Below are 16,747 nucleotides of genomic sequence, written 5' to 3' on the forward strand. Positions count from 1 at the left end.
AGAATATTGAGTTCTCTCACATTTTAAGTAGTAGTTATTAGAGTTTGGCAGGTCTCTTGAATTAAAACCCTTAAATTAAAGATGTACTAAATACTGTATCTGCTAGCAGACACTGTAATTAGAATGTAATTGTAAGTACTACCGCACATTTCATGTGAATCTGAGCTGCTGGTCCTGCGTCAGCATGGTTAAGTAAGAGTATGCTGGCCTATAGGAACATGCAGCAGGGAGGACATGCCGGCTCAGCTCTGTAATTGCAGGAAGCTGCTGGGCTGTGGCTGAGCCTCAAGGGAGGGAGAAGCAACCAGTCACGCCCCCAAAAAACCAAACCATCTCAGACCAGAACGAACTCCACAGCCCTGAGTTCACACACCACTGACCCATCAGAAACTTAATGCACTGTACGGCCTGGTTTACTTCACCCCAGAGAGAGTTAAAGGAACAGTTCAACAACAGCAACAAATAAATAAATACATATCTAATAAAAGCTTCTGTGAAGAACCAAATACAAGAGGTATCTTTAAAAAGAGCAACTTTACAGAAGAAAGATAAAACCTTCACAACTTTTAATGGAAGTCAATGTAAAAAGAGTTTTTTCAGGTCAGTCTGGAAAAAGTCTATTGGTCCATTCATCAATACATTTTGAGACAGTGTAAGGGACAAAAAATCGTCAAAAATGAAGATATTTGTTTTATATGAAGAAACATTTAACCCTGTTTAAAAAAAACAATTAATGCTTTCGAATTGTCTACACTGGTACATTTTAGGAGTGTATCTGGTTAATGTAGCTATTAGCCTCACGCATGCCTAAATTATGACACATTTGGTTCGTTCATAATGGTTCATCCATCATGAAATCATGACACATATAAATATCTCTGCTTTACGGCATCATTTCTAAGGGCCTTTTTCACACCTGTAGTCTGTTTCTACGCTCTGGATCAGTTGATGAGTTTGTGTATTTGGAGCTTTTCTCCCTCAGATTGGTTTGGTTTCACAGAGGCATAGACCTAAACGCACCAAAATGTGCACCAATAAACCAGGCAACCACGCTGTGTCCTCTGATTGGTCAGAGCTGTCTGGCGCATGAGCAAGAAAGTTAATAATATAGCGAGACGATACTGTGTTCCAGCATGTATACCAAAAAAAGCCTGTGACTGGTTTAAATTAGTTTTTTTATGAGTTTATATATTTTTTTATTATTTTAATTTTTAACTTGTTTTATTTTATATTTTAATTATTTATTTATTACTATTTATTAACGTTGTATTATAATGTTTTTCTATATTATTCGTATTTTTTAGTTCATTATTATTCGTTTTATAATTTCTTATCATTCTTATTATTTTACTTTACTTTTATTATTATTATTTTTTTATTTTGTTTTATATTTTATAAATTCTTTACTTTTTATGTGTCAATTTGTTTTTATGGTCTTTTTTAGATTTTTTTTTTTCTTTTTACATATATATTTTATTCATTTAAATTAAATCTTGATTTAAAATGAGTATTTGTTTTATTCATTATTTTTTACTATTTTGTTCCTTATAATTTAAAATTTCTTATCAAACGTTTTCCCTTTTTAACGCTTGGCAATATGAGGGTCACCCTCAATGTATACCCGAGTCAAAATAAAGGTTGATTGATTGATTGATTAATTGATATCTTATATATTGATATATATTGATAACGAGTCCCGTGGCTGCAAGCAGTGAACGCAGCACAGACCGTGCATGTAAACAGCATGGAGCAGAGACAGGGTTTGTAAATAGCTGTGGTAATTAGCATTATCTGGCTTATATATCAGATTGAACTGAACCTTATCAGCAGTTTAGCTTAAATAAAAGGAGTATATTTGATAGCTGGGTCGGATCGAGACAGGATCACGTTCTCAAAACAAGCGAACCACCTCCTATAGCTGGTCTCGGACCAGTTCTTTTGATCCGCACCTGAGAGCGATTACTGTTTTCACACCTGCTCAATCAAATGAACTTGAACTAGTTTTAACCGGAACAAATAGTGTTTGTGTGAAAATGCCCTAAGATTATTAATGTTTTGCTTCTGCTATATAATCAATGAATTTACTCACCATCAACCAGCACCATGCAGGAGCACTCTGCTCTTCCTGCACTGCTCTCAGCTCTGCACACGTACTGCCCTTCATCTTCAAATAGGGCTTTATCGATAGTCAAAGAGCAGAGACCACCTGATCAACAAACACAAACACATGAGAGGAAACATGCATTTAGTGAACAAAAAAAAACGTACAAAGAGTGCAAAGCCCTTCTATTTGTTTCATTTTTCATAGCTGTTTTATAGGTGCTTTTCACCCATATAGTATTTACCCATACCTCCATGTCTAACGCCATTATTATTAAAGCAGACTGAATGGTCTAAACAGTGTGCATTCAGTAACAAGAGAGTTTAGCTCCTTCACACTATATAACATAATAATTCAAGTAGTAAATATAATACAATTCATTTACATAGTGTACATAGCAGCACATTTGCTGTATGATTGACAGATATGACAGCTGACAGAGCTGCATGGTGAGACCTATTCCCATGCTGTCACCCCAGATTCTCATAAATCACTCTTCATTAGCACCAATTACTCTCTGCAGGACATGAAGAAACTGCCCAAAGCAGCGCTACCAACTGCCCACCCACAATCACAGTCATTAGATGGGGAAGCAGTACTCTGTAATCAAAATCTCAGTCTAGGGATGCAGCAAATATTTGGAAACCAGAATTAATTGGCCAAAAATGGCATACATGCTTTTGTGTTCAGCCAAATAAACGAATAAATGAGTATAATAATTTATACTGATTTATACTATAATGTTGCTGGCCTTGTTGGTATGTCTACTGGGATGTTAACAATGGTTAGTGCTTATTAAATATTTTTTAAACTGTAGATATGCAGTTACATTTTACAAGAATGCAATTAGGCTAATTCATTTATGCAATGGTAGAAAAAGTGACAAAAATACTGAAAACATGAAAGAAAAAAATATTCAGTATTTGGTGTCTCTGCAAATGATTTAGTTTTGGTCAAAATTAGCATTTTGATGCATTCCTATCTCAGTCCTTCTCTTTTAAAGCATTCAGAGAACAAAAAAACAGGGCACGTCACCAGTGCTGACTAATCAAAAATTCTGCCAAAAAAGAGCACTTTAAAAAAGTTAAACAGCCATGGGGCTCTGAGTGGTCCAGATCACAGGTTCATCATTAATGTAGCTTGCCATCAGCTGCCAGAGCCCTGAGAGAGCACAATTGGCCTTGCACTCTCTGGGTAGGTAGATGGCGCTCTCTCCCCACATCACTGTAAAGGGTGATGTCGATCAGCACAAGGTGTCTGTGAGCTGATGTATCGAAACCGAGTCGCTGCGCTTTCCTCCAAGCCTGCTGGTTACTCGGCAATGCTGCATCAGCAGCAGTTTGAAAAAAGCGGTGGCTGACTTCACATGTATCAGAGGAAGCATATGCTAGTGATAGGGGGAGTTTTAATGAGTGGGGTGGCTAATTGGGCTTGTAATTTGGGGAGAAAACTGGATAAAAATAGAAATAGAAATATATATATACAAAAAGTTAGCCAGATCATTTCTACCAGGGCTTCCCACAGCACTTTATAGTTAGGGTGGCCACCTTGACAACAAATGCCCCCTGCCTTGACTTTCTCCCCACGAAACAAAAATAATGCCGCATTAACATATGCATATACAGTAAAAAAAAAAAGCTGCATCAAGACCACCGTATCCCCGGCCAAAGCCCCCACCACTGATCAACAAAGACACCACTATGACTAACCGACTTTCTGTAGGAAACACTGTACACTGAACTATATTGACCTTTGTTGGTATGTTATACATATTTTTAAATTGTAGATTTGCGTTAACTTTTTCTATGAGGAGAAAAAACAAAGATACATTTATATAATTGTTAAAAAAGTGATTATTTTGATGCATCTCTTGTTCCCTCCCTCTCTTTAAAGTGTCCAGACAGCAGAGTTGTGGTGTTGTGTTTAAACCTGGCAACCCCATCCCTGTTAAAGCAGACCCTGTTAGAGCAGGGAATCCTTTCTGCTATTCTTCTACTTACTATTTATACCTGCTTATAATAACACACCTGTAAATATGACAGCAGATTTAACAGGGAAACCATTTAATCCAGACAATAGGTAGAAGGAGGGCTGAAGTGGGTAATAAATCAGGTGTAAAGTGATCTATCTGGGCTTCTATTTGTAGGCTGAGAAGAAGCAGAGCTCCACTTTGGAAGCCAGTAGTCCTGCAGAGTCAGAGTAGTCCTGCCCATGCTTTATAGCACCTGCAATCAACCCCCCCCCCCCCCCCCATCTCCTTCCCATTAATCATACAGAGTAAGTAGCTACATAAGTAAGTAGCAATATCTGGTTACAAATATATATTCATAGGAACACAGATTCTAGATAGATACAGAATACTCTACTCTATAATTTAATAGTTTTTATACTAACCCTCGTTGGCAATGATGATGAATTTGGAGGGCTTGATCACTTTGCCATCTAGAGTCCACGTGACTGTGGCAGGAGATTCCGAGGATAGTTGGCACTGCAAACGCAAACGTTCTCCATCCAGCACAGTCACATCGCTCAGTTTTTGTGTGAAAACCAGTCCTTTTCCTCCTCCTGCTATCTTCCCTCCATCCACACAGTTCACATTATTATTCTCTTTCCCTGCAGACTCCTTAGGCAATGGGCTCGGTCCACTGTTCTCCAAACTCCCTTGCTTCTTCTTGTTAGCCAGCACAGACCTAAAGTCCACAGGGTCATTTTTACCAGGTTCTGACTTGTCGAAAGAACCAGCCTTGACTCCAGTTCCCTTCTTACCCAGAACCGCCCTAAAATCCACCTGCTGCGGAGAGTTGACCTTCCTCTCCTCTTCACTCTGCATCTTCGGCTTGATCTGCCGTTGGAGGTTGCCCCTGAAGTCCATCTGCTCGGCCGTGATTTCCTTCAGGTCCTCCTCCGAGACGCTCTTAGTGGTGACCTTGCGGCCCAGCACGGTTCGGAAGTCGATCTGCTCGGCTTCCTTCTCTCGGATCTGGTCTTCCCGGTGTTCCCTGGTCTCCACACGCCTCTTGAGAAGACCACGGGCGGCGATGGGGTCCTCCTGATCCCAATCCTGGTCCTGATCCTGATCCTCCCACTGCGGATCCTGTTCTGATTGGAAAACCACAGGGCTGGACGCCTCTCTGTGCTCTCCCCTGCTTCTCTCGGTCCTCTCCGGCCCCACAGCCCTCCGACTGGGCTCTCTACAGCAGAGGAATCAACAGCGAGACGTTTAGAGAAGGCTCAGCCCACACCAGAGCGCAGCTTAATTGAGGAGAGAGTTGAGGAGAGTTAGTGCAGCACAACACAAAGTTACATCACAGATGACTTCAGAGGCCTTATAAGGAAATGAGCCAAAAGAGGGGCTCCCTTGCTAATGCTCTTCCCCTCGGACAATAGCACAGCTGGAGGAAACAGCACAAAACCCAGCTCTTTGGCTGTATAGCGGGATTATAGCGCTTATACGTTTTTACAGTGGGGCCTGGGGGCAGAGGAGGCCTATAAATATAGCTGTGAGACAACAGAAGAGGAAAAGAGAGAGGAATACGTACACTTTATTAGGAGATTCTCTTCCAGAATCCTCACTCACTATCAGAGAGGCAATGGAGCTGCAGTCTCCTACTTTGTTCCTGCAAAACAGAGAAGAGAAGTGTTCTAAAACTAACTGCTGGATTAGTTATGAAATGAATTGTATTATAAAAAAAAGAAGACATCTTCTACAGGAAGTGAAAGTTCTCACACTACCACTTCTGTTGACATAGAGTGAACTCTACAGCTGAGAACTTCAGCGGAGAACTACCTCTCTGCCTCTAAAGCCTAGCTTGTATGAGGTATTTATGATACATTTTATTGCACAATAACTATAATTATAAGTATAATTATAGCAATGTTTTTGGGTAGTATATTGTCCTAGAAAAAATTATTATTGCACTTTACTGCCACTATATTAAAGAAGCATTAAGGATTATAATGTCTGTAGTAACTCATAACATGATCAGGATGTATATCATTAGATATTAAGAAAAGCAAAGCTTTATCCAGTATTGTTTTAGCCAAGCATGTGGCCTTCAAATCTGCCCACTGCCATTCCCCCATTCTCATTTCCCCAGTACCCCAATCCCATCTATACACCCTGGGTTGCCAGGTATAGAGCGTAGTAGGCAAACACAATGAGCTGCAGCCCTGGACATGGGAGAGCTGGCTATTTTTCTCCTGAACAGGTAATCACTAAGCTTCAGTAAGGCTGCTAACCATAGGTAGGTAATTTATAGTAAAGACAGACATTTTGGACATTTGGACATTTGGACCGATCAGCTACAGAGTAAGACTCGTCATTGCTTTTGTGTCAATCTGGCAACCCGCATCTGGGGGAAAGAAGGTGGGGCAAAAAAACTCTGTCCAGTGTTCCTGTAGCAATTTCTCATACTCATTCTCATTTATTACTGATTCTTTATATAATGATATTATAATAGGATAATAATGCAATTGCACCATTTTAAAGAGCAATAAGCTTCACACACTGGAATTGGAATATGTAAAGTATTTATATATCCTAAATCAATGTTCATTCTTGTTAATGAGCTCTCCTCAGATCACTAAACTCACTATTTAGAATAGATTAATTTAGCGTTGCGGATCTGATCTGATAATCATTAGTTTGACACATTTTACAGTAGCTTTGAGTTTCTATCAGATATGGTAAAAAACAGACAGATTAATGACATATTTTCTATTAAAACTTGCAACGAAATGCAATGGATGAGGTCAGATGTGGTGTGCATGGCAGCCAGGAACAATTTTTTTCAGTTTTTAACCCTTAGTTTTCCCTTATTTGAAAGCCAAGTTACAATACACAGTGTGAAAGACTACAGCTGCAGTAAAACTGTACTGCACAAAATTGAGGTTAAACTTTTTTTATTTTTATTTGTGTTTCACAAGTGTGCCTGCCACAGTCTGCTCTGTGTGTACGGAGGCCTCATTACTGATGCACTGATCATTGCACTACAACCTCTTTCTACACGATAGATGTCACTATCCTCAGCTTGGACAGAACATCGCAACTGGCTAAAACCAATGTCTCCAATGACAGATAATGGTGTGGTGCAGTGGATAACACCACTATCTGCCAGTGAGCTACCACATCATGTGGACGACTAAGGTTCAATTTCAGTCCTTACTTCTGTCGGAAGATTCCTAACACCACACTGGCATCAGTTAAATGCCAACAAATAATGTAATGTGCATTTTGAAATCCTTAATCTTGTCATTTAGAAGATTTCTACACTAATCTATTTAAAAAAAAAAAAGTCCCGTATAAGAACATATTCAGTACTAATAAAAGCTCATACTTGAGAAGGACCTCGTAGTTTCCAGCATGGTGAGCCTTCGCTCGTCTGATGAGGAGTGAGACCACGTCCTCTTTCTGCAGGATCTCAAAGTCCCGCCCAGATGACACTTCCTGACCGTCCTTCACCCAGAGGAACTCTGGGAAGGGGTCTCCCGCAATGGCGCAGGACAGCAGAGCATGCTGGCCCACACACACTGTGCATGATTTGAGCTTAGTGATGAACCAGGGCTGCACACCATCCTGGGGTTCTGAAATACAAACACTGCTGTGTGGGCTGTTCATAATTAATACATTCAGTTCAGTTTATAGAATAAGGCTTTGATTACAGTGTAAGCATTGATCTCATTTATAAATACCTTGAACAGTGAGAGATGCTTCAGTTCGGGCCTCGCCCACCTCATTCCATGCCTCACAGGTATACTTCCCCGTGTCCTCAGGAAACACCTCCTGTATGAAGAGGCTGTACTGATTGCCTTTTTTCTCAAAGTGGAAGTCCTCAGACTCTTGAATCTCCTTCCCGTTGTGCAGCCACAGCACTTGTGGAGTGGGAAGTCCTAAAAAAACACCCCGTAATCCATCATACGCAGTGTTATCTTTGGATGTTATCTTGTGTTAAGTAAAAATAAATTTACCATAGTAATATACTTTAAGCAAGTTCCCAAAGTATTTATAGTAATCATACATTTGTGCTATCAATATCTATTAAACACTTAGACACAGTTTGTAAGAAAGGAATTATTTGGATTGCTACTCAAGCCGCAGTGTCTTTAGTATGAACACTAAGAATCTCTGAGATACTTATCAGGAGTGCAGCGGCTCCGGATCAGGAAGGGTCCTAGATTACGCATTATATAATAACTAGTGCTGAACCTTCCCCTCAGGTCACACACGCAGGAGGAAACACAACTGTACGTTCCAAACAACAAATCTCCGGGGACCACACAGGAAATGCCCCTCAATTGCAAAACAACAAAAAAGCAAAATACGGAGAAATCATTGGAAAACATGGACTGATTAGAGGGAGAGTCAGTGATAATTCAGAATTCTCTAATGACTGAAAAAAATCTAAATATATTAAGGACATATGCACTCAAACGAATCCACTAATGAAAAAAAAATTAAATTTTTTATTAGGCAGATATGTCTGATTTTGTGATCTATAGGCGAGACGCCAATTGCAAGATGTAGGTGTGCATTTGGTATGGTAAGGATGGTATCGTAAGAAAATTGCACAATTTTCTTAATTAATCATGGGTGTGTTTTGGGTGTACCATAAAATATTAAGCAATCAGTGTGTCACTTGCTATTCCCTTTAAGAGCCAGGTGACTTTGGCACGCTGGTATCGTAACTGCGTGGTGCTTTTGTGTGACTCAGCAAAGGATACTTTTGCTTTGGGTAGTGTACCTCTTGGTGAGAGACTGTTGACTGCTACACATGCCTCTACAACACACTCAAATACATCCTGTCTAGTTGCACTGAGAGAAGCTGGATGATCATTTTGCCGACTTGCCAGGTATCTGGGCAAGTTTCTGTTTGTGATCAGACATCGATCAGGTTTGAGAATAGAGGTTTCATTGTAAGTTCTTCCATCATTCTTTTGCTGTGGAGGGACACACTTCCCCAATGGCCAATTTCAAATAAGGTGGTAAATATGTCACATATTTCAATATAACACAAATATGTGTTGGATACACAAAAAAAATCTAATATATACAGCTTTGGAAAGAATTAAGAGACCACTTCAGTTTCTGAATCAGTTTCTCTGATCTGATTTTGCTATTTATAAATATATGTTTGAGTAAAATGAACATTGTTGTTTTATTCTATAAACTACAGACAACATTTCTCCCAAATTCTAAATAGAAATATTGTCATTTAGAGAATTTATTTAGTTGCAGAAATGAGAAATGGCTGAAATAACTAAAAAGATGCAGAGCTTTCAGACCTCTAATAATGCAAAAAAACAGGTTCATATTCATAAAGTTTTAGGAGTTCAGAAATCAATATTTGATGGAATAAGCCTGGTTTTTAATCACAGTTTTTATGTATCTTGGCATGTTCTCCTCCGCCAGTCTTACACACTGCTTTTATATAACGTTAAATATGGATAATAGATTGAAAATAGATACATTTTGTGATCATCCATCTTCCTCTTGATTTTATTCCAGAGTTTTCAAATTTGGTAAAATCAAAGAAACTCATCATTTTTAGGTGGAATCTTATTTTTTTTCAAGGCTGTATGTATCTTATTTGAAAATTTGCCAATTTCAAATAAGTTGGTAAATATGTCACATATTTTAATATAATAAAAATATATGTTGGATACACAAAAAATCTATATAGAGGAATAATGTGAAAGAAGGTGCTTTTACCCGTCACTTCCACGGTCATAGTGACCTGACTGCCATCCATGACCCTCAGATCCTGCAGCTCTTTCAGGAAAACTGGAGCAGAGGGTTTCTTCATGTCTGATGCTGGCAAAGGGACAGGCTTTTTAACACTCGCTTTAGCTACAAACAAACACACACACACAGAATGTTAGCTCCTGAGATGAGAATGTGTCTCCACTCTTCTACATAGTCCTCAAGTATTTGAAAAAATAAAAAAACATATAACAATGTTTTACTGATTACTGGAAACCATTTGAACAGAGTTACTGGAAACCCCTAATGTTTATCAAACACCATCCTTTACCATTCTTGTATTTACCATACTCTTACACTATCCATCCCATCAGCACTGCTGCAAATCAGCTCTTGGAGCTTCATAAACACAGAGCGTGATGTACTGCAAGATATTTCTGGTATCTGGTGCATCAGATACACAGAGTGGGAAAGCTTGCTGCAGTGCAGGGATCTCCACTTTCCTGGCTTTTTTTTTCACAAGCCAAGCTATAAGTGAGGGGAAAAGTCCTCTATAATGCTGTGTTACATTAAACATGAAACCTTACATTAAAGCAAACAACCAGCACTAATGGAACATTTACAAAAAACAATGCAATAAACTGTACAACCATTAAGTACATGCCAGTAGAGACATACAGTAAACAGAGGGTAACAGAATAGTGCACCAGTTAGTCCTCAGCAGTAACAACTATTTGACTCCTATGAGAGGTTAAAGCAAAATTATGTACCACCTTTGCCTTAAAATAGCATATCCAAATTAAGTTTAGCATCCACTGACTATAGTATCTGGGGAATGTCTGTATTGCTCACACTCTAAGTGGTCTAAGCTCATTTTGATGATAATGAGTGTCTGTATTGCAATCCACATTTTTCTTTGACTTTCTGTATCTCTATGTTCATCTAGAAATGCATATATAAAACATGTCCTTGGCTCCGAGTGGTCCAGCAGGCTAAACGCTCGCCGGTTCGAATCCTGTTCATGTAGCTTGCCATCAGCTACTAGAGCCCTGAGGGAGCACAAATGGCCTTGCTCTCTCTGGGTGGGTACATGGCCCTCTTTCCTGTGAGTCTGTGAGCTGGTGTATTAGAACTGAGTTGCTGAGCTTTCCTCCGAGCGCACTGTGATGCTGCCTGGCAATGCTGCATCAGCAGCAGTTAGAAAAGAGAGGCGGTGTCTGACTTCACTTGTATGGGAGGAGGCATGTGCTAGTCTTCACCCTCCTGGTGTTGTGGCATCACTAGTGATAGGGGGAGTCCTAACATGTGGGTTGGGTAATAAGATGTGTAATTTGGGGAGAAAATGTGGGAAACAAATAGCAAACAAAAACATTCCTTTATTGGAGTCCAAAGTGTGCCCTAACACTTCACCCCACCCTTCTATCACAGAAATCAATTGAGACAACGTACACATAGACATGAACACACAAAACGGAGGGGTGGGGTTAAGTGTTAAAGCAACAGGTTTAATGCAGAGTTTAGATTCTCTGCCCAACCTGAATTTGGTCCATGCTGAGTCAAGATTTTCACTGACACATTTAAAAAGGTCAGTTTTAACCTTCTACTCATTAAGAAAATGGATATAAATCATGCTTGTGCTCATAATGGGTTTATTAGTTAGGCTGGGTCAATTTTGGACCTCCTCTCTAAGCTCTAGTCTAATGGAGTTGGGCCTAATTCTATACAATGCCAATGTTTAGAAACATTTAATTTGTCACTGTCCTAAATAAAAGTTATGTCTCAATTTCTGCACTTCTGACATGCTTTGAAACTTGTGGATGTTTTTTTACATTGTATCAAGCTTTCATGTTAAATGGACCAGAGAAACACTCCAGAATAACTGGAATAAATGAAAAAAAAGCTAAAGTTAACATTTAAAGTTGACATTTTGATAGCAAATTGAAACACTGTCCAAATACCCAAACTTTTGGCCATGATCACTCTGGGTGGAAAAAGCCAAGAGATTCTGCTGCTACAAAACTAATGAAGATATCAGGCCAGTAAAGCTAAGAAAACACACAGCATTAGAGATACAAGCCCAACGGTGATTCCATACGAAGCTTCTTGATAACAGAAGACCCATATAAACCATTACTGTGTCCTGTGATCTGTCTCTGCACTTTTATGACTTTAAAAAATGTAGAAAAAGAGTCTAATGTGATGTGAAACATATTAAAAGAAGTATGAGAACATTATTATGACTAAACATCTAACATTCACACAATGTTTCACTTACTGTATCACATTGGAGTGTTTCAACTGACTATAAACTGTACACCTCAACAGTTTATTGAGTAAGTCCAAAAAACAATCATCAGTGTTGAGAATGCTCGCATTAATCTCACTCAGCCGTTCCATGCACACAGTTCAGCTGTGTTTTTGGCAGAACAGGTCAATGTCACTAAAGTTCAGAATCTCATGAATTGGAAAAGCAATAAAAACATTTGAGAAATGAAGACAGCACACATTATTCCTTCTGACCTGAAACTGGAATGCAAGACCCAAGATTAGGTTACAATCTGTTTATTCTAGCCAGATGAGGCCATAATGAACTCAATATGCAAACACAGTCATCATCTTATTAATTTAATCTGAAGCGTGTTTGATCAGGGATATTGATGTTCTTGCTGCCAGTATCACTCTCAGGGCTATTTTTAATTAGATTTAATGATTAAAAACAAGTTAGACAGGCATTCAAGAACAATGATCTGCCATAACATGAGCACCACTCCCAGGTGAAATTAAAACATTTATTATCTTCATCTATTATCTTCACCATCTCATTTTATTATTATTTTTTTTTACAATGAAGGAATCATGTAGTAACTTAAAAGTGTTTAACAAAGCAAAATACTCTGTGAAGCATTTAGGTGCTCTTATCTGGGGTGCTGTTAACTTGCAGTTTCTGAGGCTGGTAACTTTGATGCACTTATCCTATGCAACAGAGGTAACTCCTGGTCTTTTTTTTCTGGGGGGTCCATTTTTGATTGTCTTTGCGACCGCACTTAAGGGAACATTTACTTTTTTTTTTTTTTTTTAGACTGACTACATTTCTTAAAGTCATTTTTTAAATTTACTTAGTTGAGTAGTTCTTGCCATAATGTGAATTAAAACATTACTCAAATAGAGCCATTCACTGTATACCATCTCTACCTCTTCACAACTTTACAACTGATGCTCTCAAACACATTAAGAGGGCAAGAAATGTAAGTAATTAACTCCTGACGAGTTCAGCACAGCTGTTAACTGAAAGCCATTCCAGTTGACTCTACCTTAACTCAAGCTGACTGAGAAAATCCAGCCAAGACGTGCAAAGCTGTCAACTAAGCAAGAGGTGCTACTTAAAAGAATGTAATATATAAAACATTTTCAGGTTTGTTTGATAATTTTTTTATTATTTTTAAATAATTTCAAATTTATTTATTTTTTCCTAGTTTGCATGGCTTTAGTATTATTCTACAGAGCAGAACATTTTAAAATAATGAAACATGTAGGATTATATGGGCAATATTTGTTGTACCACACATACAGAAGTCGTGTGTAATGCATATCGTCGCTGTCCAATGAAAAACACTTATCTCTAAAACAGCAGCTTTACAGGAGAGAGAAAAAACTTTGTAAACTTTCAATGGAAGTCAATGTAAAACAAGTTTATTTCAGGTCCTTTTGAAGAGTTTCTATTGGTCTGTTCATCAGGAAATTTTGGCACAGTGTAAGGGACAGTTTATCCGTTCAAATTATGTAGTAAACTAAAAATCGACAAAAATGAAGATAAGTGTTTTTCATAGGATAGCGACGATATGTAATGCCAGACATCTGCTTACAGCTTTGTTTACACAAGCTAGTTAGCATTAGCTATCCTGCGTTAGTAACTTTAGGTTTAAATCGGATCTCCGGTAGATTCCACATTTTACAGAGACCTTAAATAAACACTAGGGAAGCAAAGTTTGACAAGGTAGCACAACTCGGCAGAACACCGGTCAAAGTGGGTGCCGTTCGCGTCTGATTTTATGGGGCTTCAATGTTGTGGAACTGCCCAAGCACCGAATCAGACTCACCGAGTCTGAGGTGAGAGTTTAGTAGCTTTACCAGTCCTATATCTTTACAACTAAGGCTGTATCTCTGAAAATATTTTGTCCATTGAGTTTAAGAGCTGTGAAATTGACTGTGGAGGAAGGCAGGTAGGCGTTCTCTACTGCAGTGCTGTTATCCAATCAGAGGCGATATGTTTGCATGTATGAATATTCATGAGCAAGAGCCGAAATCCTGTCTTTATTTAGAGACAAGTAATCCAGTGATCTAAAGCAGATCTAAATCGAAACACCTGAGCATTTTTTTTTCCACAAAAAACGGCTCATATAGCATCCATTCATACTAGACCACAATGAGACATTTTAAAATGAATGAAAAAATGATGGAATGAGACCTTTAGGTTAATTTGGTCCTTGGTTTTAATCTGTCTGACTCTCTGTCGATCTATTTATCTATTTCTACAGTAAAACCCTGCAAAACTAGCTTTAAAACTGGCTTTCCCACTCATTAGCTAAACAGCGCTATTTTTAGTATTTTGGCTCAAAGTACATTAATGCAATTTTGTGTCTCATTCAAAAGATTCAGCTCATTCTTTGTTTCATTGTTTGTATTCCTCTCTCCTATTAGCTCCTCTACTCTTCTACCCATCTGTCTTCCACAGAAGTGGCCTATCACTTCCAGCCGTGGCTGTGTGGGAAAATTCTGGTATTTCACATTTTTAACCCACGTGAATGCCGAAACCTTTGCCTTAGACCGACTCGCAGACAGCAGTGCTACAAACAGGAACACAGAAAGCAGATGTTCCTTTAATCCTACAGCGCTTGAAATAACCCACACACACACAGCACTGGGACCACTTATCAAAGGGAGCTGCATATAGAGTCTAAATTCAGAGGCTTGCTGAAGTAAGTAAAGTAAGATAGCATTTATTTTTCTACAAAGATGGTCTGATCCTTTAGTCTGTGTCAAGAGCTTTCTGCAATGGTTGAGGAAGTCTTTCTCTTACAGGGTCAAGTGGAACAAAAAAAGACAGGCTGTTTGGGATATGTGATATGAAAATATTTTGGAGGTTCAAGTAATTCCATTCCCTCCATGCCTGCTTTTGATATGGAACAGAAAGCAGGGTAATTTTAGCAATGGGAACTTTTTTTTTCTTAATATCCTCAAATGAGCTGGCAAGATAACAGCTCTCTATTAAGCCTGTATTTGGGGCGTTCCTCAAACTTCTAAAGGATGTGCTTCATTGACAAATTAGAAGGACTAAAGCTGCTGTCATGTCTTAGATCTTGCTGTCATTGCAACAGGAAATGCTGTGCTTTTAACCTAAAAGAGCCCAGGTTAACTGAGCACAAATGTGTCACAGACTATTTAAAAGATACTGTATGTATTGTGGAAAGTTACTCATAGCACTCCACAGCTCTGGAAAAAACAAGAGACCACTTAAAAATGTATGAGTTTCTTTGTTTTTGCCAAATTGAAAACCTCTGGAATACAATCAAGAGGAAGATGGATGATCACAAACCAAACTGAACTGCTTGAATCTTTGCACCAGGAGTGGCTTAAAGTTATCCAAAAGCAGTGTGTAAGACTGATGGAGGAGAACACGCCAAGATGCATGAAAACTGTGATTAAAAATCAGGGTTATTCCACCAAATATTGATTTCTGAACTTCAGAACATCTTTTTTTTGTTATTTTAATCCATTTCTCATTTTACGCAAATAAATGCTGTAAATGACAATATTTTATTTGCAATTTGGAAACAATGTTGTCTGTAGTTTATAGAATAAAACAACAATGTTCATTTTACTCAAATATATACCTATAAATAGCAAAATCAGAGAAAATGATTCAGAAACTGAAGTGGTCTCTTTTTTTCCAGAGCTATATATAAAGAGAGCTCTGTAGGAGAAGAAAGCGGACTGTTATCGCAAACGACATCCTTTTATTCTCAAAGATTCCCAACATCTTAGTAAAACACTACTATGTTATGTTCATGTTATGTTCTTTTCATGTGTAAATTGAACATTAGTAGCCCTGGGACCTGGATACATATGGTGTGCATAGTGAATAAACTAGCCATTCAAAAACTCACCCCCGTGTCTGTGGTGTAGCCAATGTGCTCCCGGCTAGTTTTATGGACCCCGGCTACCCAAAAAGCACCTGTTTTTAACTCCGAGTTTGAAATGTTACACTGTGTTGTATTGTAAAGTGACTGAACAGGAACTAAATCTTATATAGGATCATAAACGTTGGACGACACGAGGTTTCACTGTGACAGTGTACCTTTAACCAGCACTCTGGCTGTGCACACCGCTCGTCCATGTTCATTCTCAGCCACACACGAGTACAAGCCTTCATCAGCACACACAGCATCCTGCATCGTCAGCTGGGCCTGACCAGCCTCAAATACTGTCTGCCCATACGGGAGGTTCTTATCTGAAACAAACAGAGCAGAGAGGAAGACAGAGAGGGAGAGAGACATTAAAATATTTTTTTTGCAACATGCAGATGTTCACTGATACGTCACACTTACTTCCACAGTTGATCGATACTCATCATCTACTCATTTGACAACAAAGTAACAAGAACTAACATTTCCACTTACACTTGAAGTGAAAATAGACAAATTCACAATGAAAAAACTGACAGGAGATAAAAAACTTTACACTACAGGGTGTGTTTACCAAAATGGAAAATTCTTAGCAATTTACAAACTTTAATGCTGAACTAATTTAAAAACAGCAATTTTATAAGTGTTTCCCAAAAGCCCTCCTAGAATATGTTTACAGGTAAAGGTGTAAAGGTAAACATGGCCCATATCTCTTTATTTATATGTTACACAGATGTGTTAGCTATATGGCAGTGTGAACGGTAA

At 38.6% G+C, this 16,747-nt stretch overlaps 1 protein-coding gene across 1 annotated transcript in view; it reads right to left on the reverse strand.

The window, feature by feature from the left end:
- mylka (myosin, light chain kinase a) overlaps positions 1-16,747 on the reverse strand; it is a 103,480-nt gene that overhangs the window by 27,722 nt on the left and 59,011 nt on the right. Inside the window, exons 11-17 of the mRNA XM_007253492.4 lie at positions 16,156-16,308; positions 9,810-9,947; positions 7,793-7,990; positions 7,438-7,684; positions 5,641-5,718; positions 4,496-5,292; positions 2,090-2,206 (exon numbers count right to left, since the gene is read on the reverse strand). Of these exons, the coding sequence (XP_007253554.3) occupies positions 2,090-2,206; positions 4,496-5,292; positions 5,641-5,718; positions 7,438-7,684; positions 7,793-7,990; positions 9,810-9,947; positions 16,156-16,308 (1,728 nt within the window). The remainder of the gene's footprint in view (positions 1-2,089; positions 2,207-4,495; positions 5,293-5,640; positions 5,719-7,437; positions 7,685-7,792; positions 7,991-9,809; positions 9,948-16,155; positions 16,309-16,747) is intronic.

The sequence above is a fragment of the Astyanax mexicanus genome, chromosome 11 (genome assembly GCF_023375975.1).
Source record: "Astyanax mexicanus isolate ESR-SI-001 chromosome 11, AstMex3_surface, whole genome shotgun sequence".
NCBI lineage: Eukaryota > Metazoa > Chordata > Actinopteri > Characiformes > Acestrorhamphidae > Astyanax > Astyanax mexicanus.